At 33.6% G+C, this 21,907-nt stretch overlaps 1 protein-coding gene across 10 annotated transcripts in view; it reads right to left on the bottom strand.

The window, feature by feature from the left end:
• LOC143225205 (protein turtle-like) overlaps positions 1-21,907 on the bottom strand; it is a 247,281-nt gene that overhangs the window by 85,389 nt on the left and 139,985 nt on the right. For all 10 annotated transcript variants that reach the window (XM_076454208.1, XM_076454207.1, XM_076454210.1 and 7 more), the window contains exon 2: positions 19,267-19,605. In XM_076454208.1, the coding sequence (XP_076310323.1) occupies positions 19,267-19,605 (339 nt within the window). The remainder of the gene's footprint in view (positions 1-19,266; positions 19,606-21,907) is intronic.

Below are 21,907 nucleotides of genomic sequence, written 5' to 3'. Positions count from 1 at the left end.
ACTTTATCTCTGACTTCTCGATTTCTACAATAAACCCATATCTGGAGCTCCAGAATATCACTGTCTTATATCAAAGCTTTCAGCAACTCTATTCATTAAAAAAAAACCTAAATATCATATAACAGCTACCGTAAAATAACTAATACCAGCTTAAAACAACTATACTGATACAAAATAAGAATTTTAAAGAGTAAGACAAATAAAATCTATAATTACCTAACTACAGTGACATCCTATTAAAAAATAAACTAAATATAACATTGACGATAGTGTTAGTAAAGCTACGAAGACTATGTAAAAAATTCGTCACTTTCATCGAAATATAATTCTACCTGACAGTTAACTTTCCTCTCTAAATCTGTTAATAAATACATTATAAAGTATGTAAAACTTTGCAAGAAAGCTAATACGTTGTTAGAAGTATCAGAACATTGAATTACGGAGAATATTTCTAATTATTACTGTTTTAATACGCATTAGCTGCACAATTAGCATGTATGAATAATTGCCCATAACTAGGTTCTGACAGGTTCCTGGTAGCGCAGTTTGTCCCCATTGTTGAATCACAAGCTCAGTCATTGGAAGACTGCCCAGAGATGAGTTATACTTGCTTTGTAGTAAATGTGCATTATCCTAATGGTAAAATACGCTGTCCTGTTGCAAAAAATTCCCGTTTTAATATATGGAGTTTTTTCAAAAAAATTTTCAAAATTGTTTGAAATTTCGTTATACGTTTAGATATAACGGGAATATACTTAACAGATTTATTCCATACCTGATATAAAGAATATAACTCATATCACAAAACGACATTCAATGTTGGTACAGTCGAATAATGTTCTATCTTTATATTCAGCCATCACTTCAAACTGACTAAAATCAGTTCTGCTTACTCAATAATTCGCTTAGTATGGCCAGGTGGTTAGGTTGCTTGGCTCGCAATTTGAGGGTCGCAAGTGGGAATACTCGTCACGCCAAACATACTCAGCCATGGGGGTTATAAAGTGACGGTCAATTCCACTATTCCTTGCTAAAAAGTAGCATAAAAGTTAGCGGTGGGTGGTGATGACTAGAGCTTTCCCTCTAGTTTTTTATTGCCTAATTAGATAGCCCTTGTGTAGCTTTGAGCGATATTCATAAGAAACAAGCAAACTTACATATCTTCGCCGGTGAACAATCAGCTTGTAAACAGTGTAAGTTTGCTTGTTTCTAAATTTACAGAAGATTCTCGAGCGCAAGAATCAATAATGAATACGTGTATGTAAATACCAGTGTTGTTGTTTTAGCAGCCTGAAATCTCGCCTAACGCTTAAAAAAGGTAACCAACGCAAGAATTTTGCAATAGAGATTTATCAGTATAAGTTACATGCATTTTTAAACATATATTTAACTAAAAGAAGAATCGATATTAAATTAAATATATATTAATAAATCCAGCATTAGTATGACGAATCAAATTAAATCCAGAATGATCCCATCACTTATATACCCATTATAATCCGTAGACTAATCAAAACTAATACGTATAATTCAATATTAGGGATTAGGTACATTAGTTTTTTGCTCAATAGCGTCACTCTTCATTTTAGTTCAATAATCGTAATTTTCATAATTTTTAAATATTTCTGTCATGACCTCCATTATATTAATATCTGTAGAACGATATTCATTGGTTTGAAAATAAGTACCAGTATATCACCATTAGCTAAATAATAAAATATCACATTATCTACTAATCTATCTGTTCTGCACAAAACACGCTCAACTCTTTGAATTTACAAAAATATTAATTTTACCACACATAAATACAAATATAAGTCATTTTCGTTTATCACCAGTCTGTTCATACTTATCATGACGCATAGTTTAGTTTTGCAAGTAGGAAGTTGTAATACTGTTACCATATTTGCAGGATTTTCAATCAAGCACATTTATTTGCTCAAGGCTTGTCATCATGCGACCGCCTGGTCCTGAAGTTGGTAATGCACTTTTATAGTTTATCTATGATGCTGTATGTAGGTCCGACGTGTATACGAATCGTTAAAAAGAGTGCCACAGGCACACATGAGAAATTTACAGCTACAACAACAAAATTACCTATATCTGAAATCTCTGATCCGGAGGCCATAAATGTTTGTTGTCATAGCAACCATTGGCGTCTATACCAGACGACGTGTTGCGTACATTGTAGTTGAAGAATGAGAGACCATCCACCTAGGTTTGACAGTATTTCTAATACTATACGAAAGCATTAAACAAAGTGATAACGAACAACTTTCTCAAAACAACAACAACAAAAAAAAAGAATAGGTTAGAATGTCTGCGTACGTCTCTGTGTCTCCTAGTAATACATAAATATTTTCAAATTATCATTGCTTATTTATACGTAAACATGACAGAATTAAAATCAAGGAAATAATCCTAATTTATTAACTTTTATTGCTACATAGTGTTGCTATGGTTCAGTATTCCACTTTGATAGATTTCAGTGATCATAGCTTAAAACTCAAATGAACTATTTTGTACTTTTATTTTTAAATAGCAAGCGGAAATCTGAAACAAATTTCTATACATTTCATAACGAACAACAAGTATTTGTATTTGAATTATTTGAAACTGCTTTTGTCTAATCTTCTTGAGAATTTCTCTTGGACTACTTAATTTTTAGTTTATGTATTGAATAAATTATTTTTATTATTACGTTTTAAAGTTGTGAGAGCTAACTGAAGAATAGAAACCAGGTTCAGGAAATACAACAAAAGTTTCAGATAAATTATTTTTATTTTACCCGATGTTTCGGCATACGCCTTCTCGGAGAGTCTTTGTGTGTTAGGTCGAATAAAAATGTTCTTATTATTGTGAAAAGACGTTTTTTTCATTACGAAAAACTGTCGCTGACTGTTGATTACTAAAAAGTTGATTTTCCTTTAATGTTGAGAGCAGACAACAAATAAGTTTCTTACAATCCACTCAGGCCCATTAAAGAAACTAATGTTAAACTTGCATCTGTTGGGTAAAGGATTAAGCAGTGTCGTTCCACCAGAAATTACTCTTCAATTTAGGTTCATTACTTTGACATTAAATGAGTGTGGATCATGCTAGTGTCATTTGTAGAACCAAATAATTTACTTCTTTTTAAAATCAGGTTATAAACAATTGATTAAAATATTCAAAGTGAACAAATCTTGGAATAACAACAATCATAACATTCAAACTAGCACATTTTTAAATAGATCATCGTGCGGTTGTCCAAACATATTTCTCTTATAATATCTTCAACGTGGGATACTTGTATAACCCAAAAGGCAATTTTTTTCTATGAATAAACAACAATAAATTACTACACTTGTAACAGAAGCAAGATGTCATACTACTACAAATTACTTCAGTTGTATCCATTCATATATATTTGTTTAACTTTTCAATATCGTGGATACATGTATGTTTTCCTCTGGAAATTTGAATTTGTATCAACAGGAAGAAAGGGAACTCCATTTGAAACTTCTCAAAGTTTACCAACAAATAACTGACACAATATTAAAAAAGCATTTTTTAACTTTTAATATTTATACTAAAATAAATCTGACACTAGGAAAATTGCTTATCTATAAGCGTGGTGTTGAAAAAGTTAACGAATAAAGACAGTCTTAACGCCTTTAGAATGAACAGTATTTGTAAAGGTATTATCTTCTTAACTTTTAAATTGTACATATAGCGTATACACCGCAAATAATCCGTTTTCTTAGTGGTTGCTCGATAATAGTGTGATATAGTCCATCATCTTTAGCAAAATGATGCAAGTTGAATTCGTAATTAAGTTGACGGAGAAATATAAAGTAGCATTTCTGTCACCAATTAGAAAATGTAAATATAACAAAATATTTTGTCTTAAACATAAGGGATCAACTATGACTGAATCCCTGATTATACTCTAACTAGGGTTGAGTTGACTGTGAAATGGGCAGCAATAGAGAAACATTTCTTGAAATATACTGGTGACTATACAATCCACTTATGCTACTCAAGTGTTTCGAAAATCTTCCTCTTTTCGTTTTCAGATGGATTGGGATGGATGTACTTTAATTGGTTGCTAAAAATATCTGCAGAAAGTTGTACAAACTGACCTGAAGATGGAAGACTCGACACTCAAGTTGCATAAGTACATTGTACAGTCGCCAATATGTTTCTGCAAGTTTCTCTAACAGGCAGTTGCTGCCCATTTTACAATCAACTAAAAATGGGCACTTTGCTTAAACTATCTAACAAAATATACTCTGACTATTAGAGAATTCCTAAATTATAATTATTCAAAAAAAGAAAATATATGCAATCACACGGTGATTTTCCCCTTTAAATATGCAGTGTTTATCAAACTTGACGTAACAATTATTATTTGACGTTTTACATGTTTTTCCAAACTTGTGCGAGATAATATCATATATACTTTTCAGTTAATTGTTTTTTTCCATAAGATTCATATATTAACTGTAACCTGGAAAGTATAAGGGCATAATCCAGAAATTTTACTCATTTTTTGCGTCTATTTCGAAACTAATTGATCAAATGAGCCAAACAGGGGCATAGCCAGAAATGGCCATTTAGGAGGGGGCTTTAGTTTTAGTGCTTGATGCAAGCGCCGCAGGTGCGAAGCCATGCTAGGGGTCCGGGGGGCATGCACCCAGCGAAAGTTTTTGATAAAAACATAAAAGAAGAGCTTGAATTATGCATTCTGAGACCACCATTTTTGGCAAATTTCAAAATAGCACACTGAGGTGTTTGTCTTATTTTTTTAATCATAAATAAATATATAGGCTTATATATATAATATATAACTTAAAAGTTATCAGGTCCAGCAAAGTAGGCCTACAGTCCTGTCATCAACATATAAAATATAGAGTCACTCAGGAGAGTGCAAAATATATGTACAGTGTTTATAATCTGTATTCAAATATCATGGACAGTGTATTTTAAGATTCCCTGGATTTCAAGAATTGACTTCACAAATAAACAGTGGGTGGCACCGTGGCAGGCTGGCAGCACTATGGCACTAACCTAGTACAATTGGCGCCATATATAGTGAATCATTCACTATAGATGGCGCCAATGGTACTGTGAATGTGACGTTGACAAACAGAAGTTGCGATAAACAATCAGTCACTATGTCAAGCCTGAAAAAACAAAAGACACTGTATGGGTTCTTTAAACCTATTCATGAGGCTGAACCTGATTAATCTGCTGCAGCCAATCAGGTTGAATCAGAATTGTCAACTGAATTGTCAGAGTCATCACCGTGGCCTTCTACCAGTGCTGCCACTACCACCTCAGGTCCAGTCTGGGACATTGGAAATTACATTTCTGATGATGTCAGCATTGGTAAACAGGTAAGTCGACTCCTCATTATATTAATTTTGTATTAAAAATCATGCAAACTCTCTGCATCGTTGGTTTTCACAGTGGAGATGGTTACTTTACAGTCAACATGCAAAGGGTGCTTTCTGTAAGTACTGCTGTCTTTTTGCTCCTGATGGTGCTGGTGTTGGAAGCCAGAAATTGAGACAACTAGTGAAATTTCCATACACAAACTGGAAGAAAGCTGTTGAAGACTTAAAGGCACATGGATTGAAACAGTACCATCAAGAAAGGAAGAAAAGGCTAACAATTTTCTACAGGTCGTAAACACAAGTTCATCTGTGCACTTGTAGCTTGATGCAACTTATAAGCAAGAAATTGAACAGAACCGGCAATATTTAATGGCTATTATTGATACTGTATTGCTGTGTGGGCGACAGGGTTTAGCTTTGAGGGGAAAATATAATTCTGGCCCAATGTTTGTCGGTGAAACTGATGAGGAGCCCATCAATAATAATGGGAATTTTCGGGCAATTTTGCGCTACAGGGCAAAGGGTGATGTCAAGCTTTCAGCAAGCCTTAAGAGTACAAAGAGGAATGTTACGTATCTGAGTCCTCAAATTCAAAATGAAATCATCAATGCCTGTAATACTCACGTTCTTGATGCTTTGGTCAACAGGGTTAATGTTACAAAGTGTTTCTCAATATTAGCTGATGAAACAACAGATATTTCAGGCATTGAACAGTTTTTGCTGTGTGTTAGATATTTGCATGCCAATGACAACTCTGTTGCAATGAGAGAAGATTGTTTTTGCAATTTATACCTGTTTATGATGTGACAGGCAGAAACTTGGCTGATGTTATCATAACCAATTTGACAAAATATGGAATTGACATGGCTTACCTGCGAGAACAAGGGTATGACGGTGCTACCTCTATGAGTGGGAAATTCAATGGTGTCCAGAGACAAATAACTGATAAATTCCCACTTGCACCCTATGTACACTGCAGTGCCCATTCCCTAAACTTGGCAATTTCTGATGCTTCTAAAGAAGTTCCTGTGCGAAATTGCATGGGAGTAATTTCTAGCATTGAAAACTTTCTCAATACACCCAAACGAAAGCACGTTTTGGCTCTTTCGGTGGAGAATAAAGCACCTGAATCGAAAAAAAAAATGTTTGAAAGGTCTCTACCCCACCCGGTTGGTTGAAAGGCATGACTCAGTCATTGTTTTTCTAGAATTAATCCATGCAGTTGCAGATGCCTTTGAGACCATATCAGTTTGGCAAGACAGAGATTCTGCCACGCAAGCCAATCAATTGTTGTGTTCTATAACACAGCCAGAATTCATCATCACTCTATTTACCATTGCTAAATTGTTTTTCTTTAGTTTACCTCAGTGCAACTTACTGCATCAACATAACATTGATTTAGGTGCTGCGATGCATCACGCAGAAATAGTGGAAGATTTAATCCGTTCACTCAGAAATAATACTGTGAATGAATTTAACAACATTTTCTGTGAGGCTCAAACACTGTGTAGTGAGCTTGAAATTGACATCATAATGTCAAGGCAGGTTAAAAGACAGATGTGCCGTGCTAATCCACAAACCACTAGCCCTGAGAAGTACTTTCGTATTGTTTTATTTGTACCATTTGTTGATCACTTTCTTTCACAAATATGTGACCGTCTGTCCAGTCACAAAACTCTCCTTATAAACTTCATGTGTCTACTACCATCAGGATCTACTACAGAACGGTCAGAACCTACAACACAACAATGTGAACAAATTAAAGAGTTGGTCAATATATACAAGGGTGACATTGACAGCTCTTCACTAGCTGCAGTAAGTGAACTTAGGGTTTGGTACAAATCACTGTGAACAACAGACCAAAAAATGTCATAGATGCATATGTAATGTGCAATGCAGAAATGTTCCCAGTCATTTCTAGACTGTTGAAAGTATTTGCCACGCTGCCTGTGTCAACGAGCTCCGTGGAGCGTTCGTTTTCAACTCTCAGAAGACTCAAAACGTATTTGAGAAATACCACCACTGAAGATCGATTGAATGGCCTGGCCTCATTATACATTCACCGTGATATTAAAGTTGAACCAAACTGTGTTGTAGATGTCCTGGCAAGAACGAACAGGCGTTTGAGCCTTTCATAGATATTCGATTGTATTTCTCTAGTTCTGACAAAACTTGCTGTATTAAAAGAGTGTTCAATCAGAAATTTGCATTTGACTATTTGTTGTGTGTGAAATTATCTGCCATGCAATCACAGATCTTTATGAAACTTCACAGGTGGCAAATGAACTTGTCTAAAAAGTTTGAGTCCATTGGGGGGTTTAACCCCCTTTGGCTACGCCCCTGATGCCAAATACTCAAACTAAAACAGAGAAATCAAACCATCCGTGACACTGAGAGTTAGATCTGTCATCAAGTCTCCCGCTGGTTCAGCGGTAAGTCTACGGATTTACAACGCTAAAATCAGGCGTTCGATTCCCCTCGGTGAACTCAGGAGATAGCCCGATGTGGCTTTGCTATAAGAAAAACACACACACTCTGTCATCAAAATTTATTAATTTCGAGACTTCAGGATGATTTATCATGTTTGGAAAGAATTGTCAATTATAGTTTTATACTGGTATAAAAAGCACAGATAATTGAATATATAAACCTATGAAACAGACATCCAGTCACATTCACAAGGTACACATGAATTAGTAGGTGAATAACTTCAAATAAATGCTTAAAGTCACATAATAGGCTGAGGAGTAAACTATCCAAACAGAATTAAAATAACAATGCAACACTAATATAATAAAAAAACTGCAAAACGCTGCCAAAATAGTGATAAAGCTAAACAACATTATGCTATCAGGCTCACGAGTATTTTTTTTACACTTTTATTTTCGTCAAACCACTACTACGTTAATAAGCTCTTTTTTAAGAGCGCCATCTACTAGTATACTGTCATGTTACTTATTTACAATATTTTTAGCGATAACGTACAAATATGGTGTGTTTTTACCTGAAAGGTGTTTCTTTGTTTCTTATTTTAAAAATAAAGCTACATTAAACAATCCGTTGTGTCCATCGCAGGTAATCGTACCCAGGATTTTAGCAAAGGACGCTCAAAGGGGTAAAATGATATATAAAACACCGAATGAATCAGCAAACGACTAAATATATCTAATGTTATATATATATATATGTATTGTTTCTAATAAACAAAAACGTTGTACTTGACTGTTGAATATTAACATAATGTAATATATATACATGTGTGTATATTTTATAATAAACAAAATCTTTTTGCTTGACTGTTGAATATTAATCTTCTAATCAATAAAAGTCAACAAAATTAACACAGGGAGTATCCATTTAAGCTTAAGCTAACAGGTAACGAAAAATGGAACCTATCAGTTAATGAACTATTTAAATAGTAATGGCAAAATGGTTTGCTATCGAAGTTCAGTGTTATTCAAAATTTTCTTTCTTAAGAAAAACAAACAAAACACAAAATATACAGAAGAACAACTTACATCTCTCATCTTAAGAATAACAAACAAAACAAAATATGCAGAAAGACAACTTACATCTCTCATCTTAAGAATAACAAACAAAACGCAAAATATACAGAAGAACAACTTACATCTCTCATCTTAAGAATAACAAACAAAACAAAATATACAGAAAGACAACTTACATCTCTCATCTTAAGAATAACAAACAAAACGCAAAATATACAGAAGAACAACTTACATCTCTCATCTTAAGAATAACAAACAAAACAAAATATACAGAAGAACAACTTACATCTCTCATCTTAAGAATAACAAACAAAACAAAATATACAGAAGAACAACTTACATCTCTCATCTTAAGAATAACAAACAAAACAAAATATACAGAAGAACAACTTACATCTCTCGTAACCTGTAATCGCGATTTTTGATTAATTTTGGTGATGATAAACTTCCGTATTTTCGAATTATCATTTGAATCATGAATTAAAGAAAACTAGAAAGCTTATACTGATGACTATATCTTAGTATTTGACCTCTGTCTGAAAGAGTTAAAAACTAAAACTGTAACATGATTTTTTTTAATGAGAAGCAAGTGGAAACAAAAGCTGTGCTTAAAATTTTGAAATTGATACAAATTAATACTGAAAGCTAAGTTCGATCAGACCGTTTGCTGGTTCAAACTTACTCAGAAATGATAAGTTTAACGTATATTGGTTTAAAAAATGACACTAAAAATACAACTTGAACGAACAGTGATGTCGAGAAACCAACTTGTTGAGATATTTATATGTAAAAACGGCTCGTTTGGGTTGAGAAAATATTTTACATAGAAGAGCGAACAACGTGAACCTGACGATGACCGAAGAAGGTCGAAACGTTGTTCGCTCTTCTATGTAAAATATTTTCTCAACCCAAACGAGCCGTTTTTACATATAAACTTGAACGAACATTGGTCTCAAACCTGACACAAAATACATGTTCAGTTTGAATTGAAATAACATGTGGTGCAACATGAAACGTACACTGACTTTAAAAAATGAAAATAAGAAAATTAAATTGAACTTGTACGGGCCTTAAAGCTTAATACTAAGAAAGCGTAATCTGTACTAGTCTCAAAATTTTATATATTTAGAGGATATTCAACCCGCAGCCTCTGTATTTCAAATAAAATGATTTCATTCTTCTTTGTATACTCAAACTACATTTTAATACAAAATTACATTTAGAGAAAAAAAACAAAAAACGATGGCTAAGAATAGATGCAAAATGAGTTTTTGGTTAATTTTATGATTCTATATTTGTGTGATCTATGTGTATCTATGTGTTATAAATGAAACATTGAAAGTGTGCATGGAGTCTATTCAATAACTGATTTAGCAATGTACCTTGTTTAAATGAAATAATTTGAATGATGCGTGCTTGTCAAATTGAGACCTCAAATACCAGACACGGTAAGCCTACCATGTAATTTAACGCACTGTTGCAGGTAGAAAATAGTCAAAATCTCTAATATACTATGTTGCACTGTAACAAATTAGCTGTTAGATCCTTGGACATTTTTTGTTACTGAGTATATTAGAAATAATAGTTAAAGAAGCTTTTTAATCGATTACTCATTCATATAAGTGATATCTGCACGTATCCCTTATTAATATTGAACTGATAAACTAGAGGAAAGGTAACTAGCCAACAGCATCGACGTACAAAACCTAAAGTAGTCTTGTGTAATCGAAAAGTGAGATTTGATCATTATACTAATAGAACACTCACGACCTCAACGTATCGAAGCGCGTTTTTTGCAGACTAGTTACACCTTTTTACACGTTTTGAAAACGGTAATTAAATTTGATATATTGGTGCTGGAGACTGTATTTGACCCAACAATCTCACTTTATCTGTCTTTCCTGTTCTTTGACAACGACCTCGTAGCAATGTTTTCATGAAATCTAGCTCATATATAGTTTGTTTGTTTTTCTTATAGCAAAGCCTCATATAGAGAACAACTACGTCAGCGTTGCCTCACTTCTCTTGTGTATATTACCTTAAATTGGTTAAAATAGTAGATCTACAATCTACTACTTGAGCATGCTTGATTAAACCAAATATACAAATATCTAACGAGGTGTATCTGTCTCTTTCTCATACTAACACTAACTGTTTTCGAGGTGTGATTGGAACTTTTTGAAATTTTCATTCGTGACGTAATTGATATACTTAGCTTATTGCAATAGAATTTTGAGCTGAAAGGTTTACTTTTGTAAAAATAATTTTTACTTTATTTACGAGGACGTTACACGAAACTGACTTGAAGTGTGATTTCAAAGTCATTTTTTTATCCTAATTGCTTTAATGTTCAAGTTTTTTTTGCTCACATGGAGGACATTCAAAACACCCTTTATGACAAGTTTCATGAACAAGGAATTTTCAGCTTTACAACCTACATACAACCGCTTCTAGAACAGGCCTAGATCCCATAAATTTACTAAAATTGATTTAGAACTTGTGGCAACGTTTGAGATAACGACTTGAAGTAACTAACACATTCGTGTATCATTTCATTGCATTACCTTAAAAATTTGTAATCTCCGTCAAAACTATTGCTAACTAATTTGACATCATTAAAAAAACATTTCAAATAACTTAGTTTTGGTAGTTTAAAACTGTTAATTTGGTGAAATTATTAATGAGTATAAGAGAGCGAGATTACTGTAATCGATTGTGTTTTTGTATGTGGAAAATGAGTAGAGACGATGTTGTCATCATAAAGGATATAATCATAGTTGGACAAAGTGTTACTAGAAGGCGTGCAGCACGAAAGGTGTAGAGATGGTGATGTCACCAGAATCGATTACGTCATAGTTCCACGACGTAGGGCTAGAGAGCTCATTGCTCAGCTGCCATGATAGATAGAGGTGACGTCAGACACAGCGACATTTACGAAGTGGAGTGGATCAACGTGTATCAATATGTAGTGAATGCCTAAATTTCTTACAGTCAATATAAAACGATCCCTTTCTGGTTATTAAAGTACATTATTTTTTCTTTCTGTATTTTTCTAACTGAACATTTCACTTAAAAGCATTTTATTTCTGCTTTCTTCTCGACATTTTTTTGCGACGTCAATATTCTAGAATGCTGTAGAAACAACACTAACATCCAAATTGTAGGTACGGTAGTACCTGACTTACATATGATGTTTTGGTCTTCCTTTTGAAACAATCATTTATAGTTTTCACTTTACTTCTATCAAACATTGCTGTCAATCTTTATTATTTGTAACAAGATATTTTTGACTTTTTGAAGTCACGAGTACGTTTCTGAAAAACAGAGTTTGTTAAGATTATAAATTAATGTGTTGTTGTACCCACAATATGGATAAAACACTCGTACATCAATATTAGTTTATACTGCATTTCTGTTGTAGTCATAGTTAATATAACCTGCTTTAGAATACGTTGCTAAACAGTATTTTGCACTGTTGAAATTCAGTTATATAAACAGTCATATGTACTGAAAAATGCTTTTGTGAAATTTATATAGAAACAAGGTGGACTTGACCTTGAAAACAAAAACCTTCTTAATGTAATTGTGCAATTAGAATTTAAAGAAAATGTAGTGTTATTTTCTTAAGCACCCGATTAGTTTTCACATTACAACTAAATATTCTGGCATAAATTCTTTAACTGATAAAAAATAAAATTGTATGATGGCATATAAAAGATAGAATAAAACCTGCCGAACATGAATTTATACATTGATGAAAATACTAGAAGCTTCTATTTGTATTCATTTTATAGTTATAGGAATTTCCTACAATTCATAAAGCATCTGTTAGTTGTATAGTTTAGTCAAGAAGAGCATTGAAGTACAAAACAACATAAACATAAAAGCAGACAATATATTAGGTATATGTCAATTGATTATTAAACTATGTGACACAAATTTTGTTCCTGGATAGTATGTGTTATTCCTTAATTGTTTATGTTGTAAAAGTACAGAAAATTGCTATTATTCCCTTCAAACTTTGCTTTTGTGACCTGGATAATGAAATTTAGAAATTAAGCTATTTTCTATGTAAGAATGGGCAAATTTGTACATTTTCATTTACATAAGGATTGAATAAAACAACATATGAATCAAGATTTACATATATTAATACTAAAGTTACACAAAAATGTTTAGAAGTGAGTAGTTTTTCGAGATTTGCGACTAATGTAAATCACTTTCACGTATCAGCCCTCAAATATATTCTCCCATCATATTTTTGTTATACGCTCCTTGATAGCGGCGTCCAAAGTCCAGTATATCTTGGTGGAAGTGCTCGCCTTGCTCTTCTGAGTATGTTCCCATGTTCTCCTTGAATTTATCAAAATAAGCGTTAAGGATATGGACTTTCAGGGACGTCTTGCAGCCCATTTTGCCGTAGTTCTTCACCAGAGCCTCAAACAGTTCCACATAATTTTCGGCCTTGTGATTGTCCAAGAAGCCCCGAACTACTGTAACAAAGCAACCCCAAGCTTTTTTCCTTCCTACTGAGCTTCTTGAGGAATTTTGTGCACTCCAGGATCTTCTTTATTTATGGTCCAACGAAGACACCAGCTTTGATCTTTGCCTCAGCTTTGGGAAGAAGTCTCGAAGGTACTTGAAGGCTGCAGACCCCTTATCAAGAGCTGTGACAAATTGTTTCATAAGACCCAGTTTTATGTGTAATGGTGGGAACAACACCTTCTGGATGCCCACTAATAGTTCACATTTAACAATGTGCCTCCTTACAGAGAACGTATCCGTTGCGGCCAGTGCTTCCTTTTTTAAGTCGTTGTGGTATCCCTGCTGTTCCAAAGGCAAAGATAACAGAAAACTTGGTAAAGCCTCCTTGGAGACTCATCAGAAATGCAACCATTTTGAAGTCTCTGATAACCGTCCAGCCATACTCGTCATACTTCTAGGCTTATATAGCAAGGTCTTAACGCTGTTGTATTCCTCTTTGAGGTATACCGAAAGATATTTAAATTTTAAAATATCTAAAATTTGTATAATATTAAATCTTACTGTTGTCCGTCTTACCTTCTAGAGTTTTTTGCAGTACTCGCAGGTAAAATGAGGTGCCCAGGGTTTGCCTTGATCCACGACAGGCATGACGTGGGCATCACACGTTTTAGCAGATGCTGTCACAGAGTACTTTTTCGCTCTTGTCTTGATAAGTTGGCCACATATATAGGAGAATGCGTCTGGAGAATGCTTGCAGCTTCTTGATGCCATCTCTGATAAAATCAGATAGTTCTATATGTTCACTTAGGCAGCTAGAACTAAACTGAAGTGATGAGTGGTGAGCCCCCATACATATATTACTATGCAAAATTCTAGAACATTGTAAAAGGTTCTTGAAAATTCTCGTAAGTTCTATAACATTTTAGAGAGTTCTTGAAAATTCTTGTAAGGTAGAGAAAATTCTCTATCAGCTACTCAACTCAACCCTGTATCTACCTGGAATGTACTGGAAAATGGGTAAATTTGAAAATTTCATTACCCAGGTCACAAACGCAAAGTTTGAAGAGAAAAATAAGTCTTTTCCATTTATTTTAGGCATAAGCAATTGGGAAATAACACTTTCTGCCCAGGAACAATAAAAAGTAAAAATTTTGTTATGTAGTGTTATTTATTATACCTGCAATATTCGCTGTTTTACAATGACTCCATCGTTTATCATCGGTTATAATATATACTTTTCGCTATTTGAGAAAATGAAGTAGCAAAGTTACAGAAAGTTTCTCTGAATTTACTCTGTTGAAGAATTGAGACAGCTTTAAGAAAAGTTTATATATTATTTTTATTCCAGTTCGACAAATGTGAAGTTCCCTGAAACAGACATCTTCAGTTATTGATTTGGTTCAGTTATATTTGCTAACAAAACACGTTGTTGCTATTTAATGTGTTATGCAACAAACAAGCTAATTATTACGGCAATAAGATGATCATGTCATACTTGCATGTCTAGTGAAAATTTGTAAAATTATATTCATAATTTTAACACTTCATAATGCAACAGGTATTACTTAACATATATATATATCAATTGAGTTACCTCTAAAGAGACAAAAATTTTGAAACAACATAATTTCATTTTGTTGTTGAATGATTGAGTAATTTCGACTCAGAAAGATTATGTCAATTTTAAAATTCGATATCGTCTTCATTGAAAACGACTAAAACTACGTTTCAGCTAACTTACAACTTAAGAGGCCTTCAAAGCGATATCAGTTGTCATCTTGGCAATTTATTTATAAAAACAGATGGTTTCAAATGCTGATTTAAGTTAAAAACTCTGTTAAAAAAGAAAACTCGTAATGTTTTTTGACACAGGCGAATATAGCCTGCCTTTATGAGAGCTAGAGAGACATAAAACACAGTTTCAAAAACTACGACATAAACGTAGATAGATGTAAATAAACACTAATAAAAAGTTAACGACTTGGTAAAAGTTGGTATCGCTTAAGAAAGTTAATTTGTATTTCAGTAATAATATTCGTTGTTTAAGACTCATGGCTTTCCTACTTTAACCACTTAAATGACATTAAGCTACAACGAAATATGGTAATTGAAACATTTTATGACGAAGTCAAAAATGAGAGAAATTTCCTAGCGTTTATTGATAAAAAGAAGAATTTGAATCTAGAAACTGCACTGATAAAGTTTATTTGTGATTAGTTTACAAACATCTTGCGTGTGTTAATACACATCTTACTTAACAGACGCAGTTAACACGCTTTTCTTCTTTATATCATTACCTAATGAATAATATATAAGAGCTTCTTACTATCATAGAACGGCCCAACATGGCCAGGTGGGTTAAGGTGTGCGACTCGTAATCTGAGGGTCTCGGGGTCGCATCCCCCTCGCACCAAACATGCTCGCCCTTTCAGCCGTGGGGGCGTTATAATGTGACGGTCAATCCCACTATTCGTTGGTAAAAGAGTATCCCAAGAGTTGGCGGTGGGTGGTGATGACTAGCTGCCTTCCCTCTAGTCTTATACTACTAAATTAGGGACGGCTAGCGCAGATAGCCCTCGAGTAGCTTTGCGCAAAATCAAAAAACAAAAAAAACATTCATGAAAATTTTGTGCAGTTTGCTGAAATGAAAAAGTGACACAAGTACAAGAAACGGACTTCGACAAAAGTCTTCAAATTCTGAAACACTAAGTTTTAAATCATGTGTTACACATTACCATTTATTTCGGACGTGTATCAGATTTATTTTATTATGTACATTATGTATTGTAATTTCAAACCGTAGGAAATTTTAATTTAGAAGTTAATTAAATGTTAATATTTGCTAACAAGATTGATACACACAATTTCCTTTTTTAACACAAACATATTTTAATATTCTTTATATTAAAAAATGGCAACACAATTTATATTAATGGTTATTACAAATGATGGTTTATATGCAAGAGTTTTACAAACTTACAGACAATATTGATTCTTATGTCCGGTCTAAAACTGAATATTTTTTTCCACGATTCAGGTCCACGACGAGCAAATTAATTCTGAGTCGATATAGTCACACATCGCTTAAGCTAGCTAGCTAGATTGATCTCACACCGTTGACTTTTTACCGATGATGATATTCAATGTCCTCATAGAAATACTAACGTCTAAAGTTAATTCACTGAAGTTGAACGGTTTGTAATGTTTGAAATCCATAAAAGCTCCTGGTCTGATTCTGTAGTTTTCCGATTAATGAGCGTTAATCATAATTATAGCTTTTGAGCTTCCACAATACCTAGCTGTACCTTATCCATTTGTATGAATCAGTATTACATATTCTATTCACAAACATTATTTTCAACTTACAACTTGAGCACACTTACGACATAAGCGACCTTAACGACAACAGAGAGCAACTTACAACTCATTCAATAATAATCAAGCCACTATCATGAGTTTTTCTTGATTTCCGCAAAGCTATTGACAATGTGTCGCATAATGCCATTAGATGCAGATCAAATCCAATGAACTTTAATAGTGTAATAATCAGATAGATTTCTTAACTGACCGTACAGCAGTCGATAGAAAAATTAATAGAAAGTTAGCTCACTAAGGACCAGTTATTTCGCCATTCCTGTACAAACATACTATTGTCAGATCTTACATGTATATAATTTACCCAATATTCTTATGGCATTACTGTTTAGAGTGTGTCAAGAAATCCGTTGAAAGCAACAAACCATGTTCGAAAATCCCTCAAAACAATAAATATCTGGTATAATATTCCAAAAAAGCCCAATAAATATTTAAAAACTTAAAAAAAACAAGCAAAACTAAAATTAGATAACTTAGAAATCAAATTTCCTGGTTTTACATTTGACAAAAGACTCACAGGGAAAGAACATACGAAGAAAACAGAGTAAATCATCTGTAAATGTATTACCTACCTCAGACTTATAGCTGGCAAAAATAAAGGATGTAAAGCTAATACTATCTTAAAATCCTATAAATTATATATTCTTCCAATTGCTGAATACAGCTGTCAAGTCACTATAAATACGTTAGGCAACGCACTTAAGAAACTAAAATGGTAACAGAATAAAATATTAAGAACAGAATTAAGGCTTCTAAGTTTCAGTCCTGTTAGCTCAAAATAAACTACAATAACTTAAAGACAGACTAAAGACTGTTGTCTGAAACTATTACAAGACGCAGAAATGAAAAACGCACTAGCCTCTGCCCTTCAAACCATTGTAAGTGCATTGCATATAAACATAGAACAATGCACGCAGCTCTGTATGCGTTTATTTAACTAAATCTATGTTTTTTTTCCTTACAGGTTTGGCACTAAACAGGTAGAATGTTTGGCGCCTGAACTGTGAAAGTAGGTTCTTCGAGTTACTTCCCATTCCACAATAAACTATACAACATCAACTTTACAGATTTTCACCAATTTTGTTGATAATTGTCGAAATCGGGGATGACAGCCTCGGCCTTTACTTCGTCATCTTTACCAGTTATCCTTTCAATTCTAACTATGAATAAAATCTTAAAAACTCCATATTTTAGTATTCTAATTCCATGAACCGTTAATTAGAAACCCCCTGTCCGTACAATTATTACAAGCCCACTCCAAGCAAACGTAAACAGCATAAGCGGGCAAGAGGCATATTAACATACCTAAACATCTCACTTGGGGAATGTTTGAACCCCTTAAAGCTAAACATCTGTAACGATAAAAAAAAAAAATTCAAGCGACCCTAACTATTGAGATATATTATTTTCTCTACATCTTGCACTCCGTTGAACAGGAATACACATGCGCATAACCTGAACAAAACTGTATTACATATTTTTGTTTTATGTTCTTCGTCACGTATATTATGAGTAGTGGATCAGGTATATATACATCTACAGACCTTCAAAATAAGATCCTGTCTAAAAAGACCCATTTCTTATAGAGTTACTTACTAAATGTACTTCCGTAAGGTCTTCGAAAGTATATTGTTTCAAGAATAAATAAAACCAAAATTAGGAGTAAAAATATCTTTATTTATTGCTTTTGAAGATCACATGTTATGCTATGTTGTAGATTACAGAGCGTAGCAATTCATGGTATGCGCATATTTTAATGTCTCAGTGAAATATGCAATGTTAAGCGTCCATTATGTAATGTCTCGTATTTAGTGTATACTGACTGAATGACACACAACACACTACTATTGAGTAGTGCGAATTGTTAAAACAGGCGACCTCTCCAAGCGGCCTTCAGCCCCCATTTCGAGAAACAATTTAAGCAACCCTAACTATACTACAGAGCAATTTTCAACTTTAATAACACATTCTGTTTGTTGTTTTATTATATTTAAGATATATAGCAATCATTATTTAAGTTATGCCCTGAATTAAATGAACCACAGATAAAATTTTCAGGCTGTTAGATTTATCTAACGACTCGCGTGTTTTTAGAGGTGTAATAGTACAAAATCTAAGTGTTTCTTTTAAACTACTTGAGAAATCAGCTTCGCTGCTTACGTGTATTTGGCTTAAATATCTGACTGTAAAAAAGAAGTTTTTGACACAGTACTGTTGAATTTATGTTACAACGTTTACTGTGAGACTGAATTAAGAAGTATATTTTATTCTATACTCAATGTGTTTACAATAGAGAAATATTACACCAAGAGCCTGTATAACTAATTTGTATATTTACTCTATAAAAATGTAATACGTAAATGAAATCCGCGCCAGAAACGTCACGCAGTCGTAAATAATGACTTATGGTAAGAGAAGTGTATTTCTTGCATATATATCAATAATTGTGTGAGCTTTTAGAATTTCTCACGCTAACATTGTAAAGTGATAGTGGATTGATAAAAATACGTATATCTTACCGTGCACTTTTAACTGGACTCTGGACGTGTTGTGAGGCATATCTGACACGCGGTTCAGGAAAAACACAGAACAGATGAACCACCCCTGGTCAGAATCTTGGACATTGGTCAAGTTCAAAGATGCCGGCTTTATTAAAGAAACACGGCCTCGGTAATTTTCTGACATGTGTGGAGGGTAACCATCATACCACATGAAAAATGGAATTTTCTCGTTCTCCCTATTCCAGTTGACGATGTAGGGAACTTTTTTGCCATCTGGGAACTCGAAGGCACACGGAAGAGTAACGTCCTCGCCAATCAGCGAGGTGATCGTGTGAAGTTTCTCCCTCGGAGAGTATCCTGAACGAAAGGAAAATAAAGGAAGTTAGACTTGACATATAAACAGTGGTGAAAGAAGGGGTTAAAATTGACTAGGAGTTCACGTAACACTGAAAGCGCTATGTGAAGGAGGATTCATTACTTGAAATATTATTTCGGTCTAGACTAACTGAAAGTAATTGTGTAAGTATTAATCACAAGTCCCACAAACGTCCAGTAGCTCATAGAGTACATACATATATATATATATATTTATTCAAATACCAGAACAAAACACATATTTTTTTTATGTTCCATAAGTGAAACTGTTGTAAACTGGAGAGTTATGTAATTAAATACTCTATGCATGATTTATAAATGAATAACTTCATGATTCAAAAAATTACTTTAGCCTCTAATATTGTGTTATTTGAGCTCTAGGAGTGTCTGGACGCGAAATATCTTTAATATTCTCATTCTGTACCAACGAAACATGTACTTAACTGAGTGTTACTATAGTAAGAACATACACAGAAAGAAGTACGTTCACAAGGTAACAACGTGGGTGGGCAACAGCGTTAGATCACAACAACCACAACAATTACTCATAAATATCAGAACATGTGTTATTTACAGCTCCATTTTGTGAAAGCTTAATATAACCTAACGTTTAGCACTTGGTGGCGTTAGTCCACCTCACACGAAGGTCTCTCCTTTCACATCATATCCTCCAAAGAAATGTACATGGAACATATACACAACAGACGGCCTCTGAAGTTAAATAGATGATCTAGCATGAAACATGAAAATGTGTAGTGTACTATTGCTCCAAGAAACACTTACTCACAAGATATAAGGGTTCGTATTCTTAGTAAGTGATATATTTTCACACGTGGATATTTGTCAGTTTTAGTAGATTTGATTGCAAAAAGAAAAAAATCTATAAGGGTTTAATTACAACTTTACATTTGAAACAACACATGTACCTAATAGAAACCTCATCTCGATCATATTGTATTTGGTATAGATGTTTGAGAACGTTATAATGAAACAAATCTGAATAAGTCGATATCAAGTAACTGTGGAATAGCATGCTTCTGAAAGTGTTATATTTTGGTATTGTTTGTTGTTTCGCAATGCCACCGAAAATTAAGAGCTCTTGGAGGTTTTGTGTATCATTCCTTTCCAAAAAAAGATATAGATAAACTAATATAATAAAAACGTGTTTAAAACGAGAATCAGAATTTCCAAAACGGTAATATGCATTTACATAACAGCACTGAAAAACAAAAACAAACAATCAAAAACGATATATGGATTAATTTTGGGCCAGGATACTATCAAGAAGGGACCTGAAACAAGTCGTACCATAAACAAATCAAGCAAAGTATGGCACCTTGTAATAGACGTAAATCTATGAACAAAATGCCAGTAGGAAAACCGTTCATATATCCTGCGTAACATAATAATAAAGAACCTCTGTTTCAAAAAGCAACACAAGTTACATTTACACGCTTGCTTCCACAATGTATCAAACTGTAGTAAACTCTATCAATAGTAATTAGCAGGGGATAAATAGTAGTAAGTACTGACAATTGACGAAGCGTTTATTTACACGTAATTTTCTCCAAAAAAATCATGAAAATAGCTGTCTAATGGCAAGTTAGGGAAAAGGAGGTGTATACAAAGGGCAAAGTAAGGTGTTTTTATTATCAGACCAATTTTCTGAACCCTTTGTATCATACAGAAATATTGTACGGAAACGAGCATATGGTTGTACCAAGCTAAGGCTTGCAGTTATGAGTCCCATTTAACCAAAGCATAGCTTCAGCAGATGTGGAATCAAACGAGCATTCGTGATATTCCATATGAAATCATACTGGTTAAGTTGCTGTACAAAACTCCTATAGGTTTCTGTGCAATGAAACTGTTGAAATGGGTGCTAGGAAACCGTCATCCTAGTCAACTAGCTGGATTATGGAAATCCATCTAGGTGAGGTATTATGCTTTGGATGTGGAACCTTAAGAGAGAGTTTTTCAATGAAAACTATGAAACAGAACTACTGTAAAAATACACGATTGTCAGATATAGCATGTCCGGACATGGCGACATGGACTGTAACGACGTTGTAAGGCTTCAAAATCGTCTCTATAATTTTTAATTTTATGCTAAAATATTTCATAATCACTATAATTTTGAACAATATCCAGTACTAATGTATTTTGAATGACTTGGATTTTTTTTTAAATTGAAAGCTTACACTCCGAATATTAAAATAAAAAGATCAACATGGCACTCACGAGTTTACTATAGCACAAAGAACTTTCAGCTGGAAGTGCATTT

This window comes from Tachypleus tridentatus, chromosome 9, assembly GCF_004210375.1.
Source record: "Tachypleus tridentatus isolate NWPU-2018 chromosome 9, ASM421037v1, whole genome shotgun sequence".
NCBI lineage: Eukaryota > Metazoa > Arthropoda > Merostomata > Xiphosura > Limulidae > Tachypleus > Tachypleus tridentatus.
The sequence above is the reverse complement of the archived record's forward strand: the minus strand, read 5'-3'. Positions and strand labels throughout refer to the sequence as shown.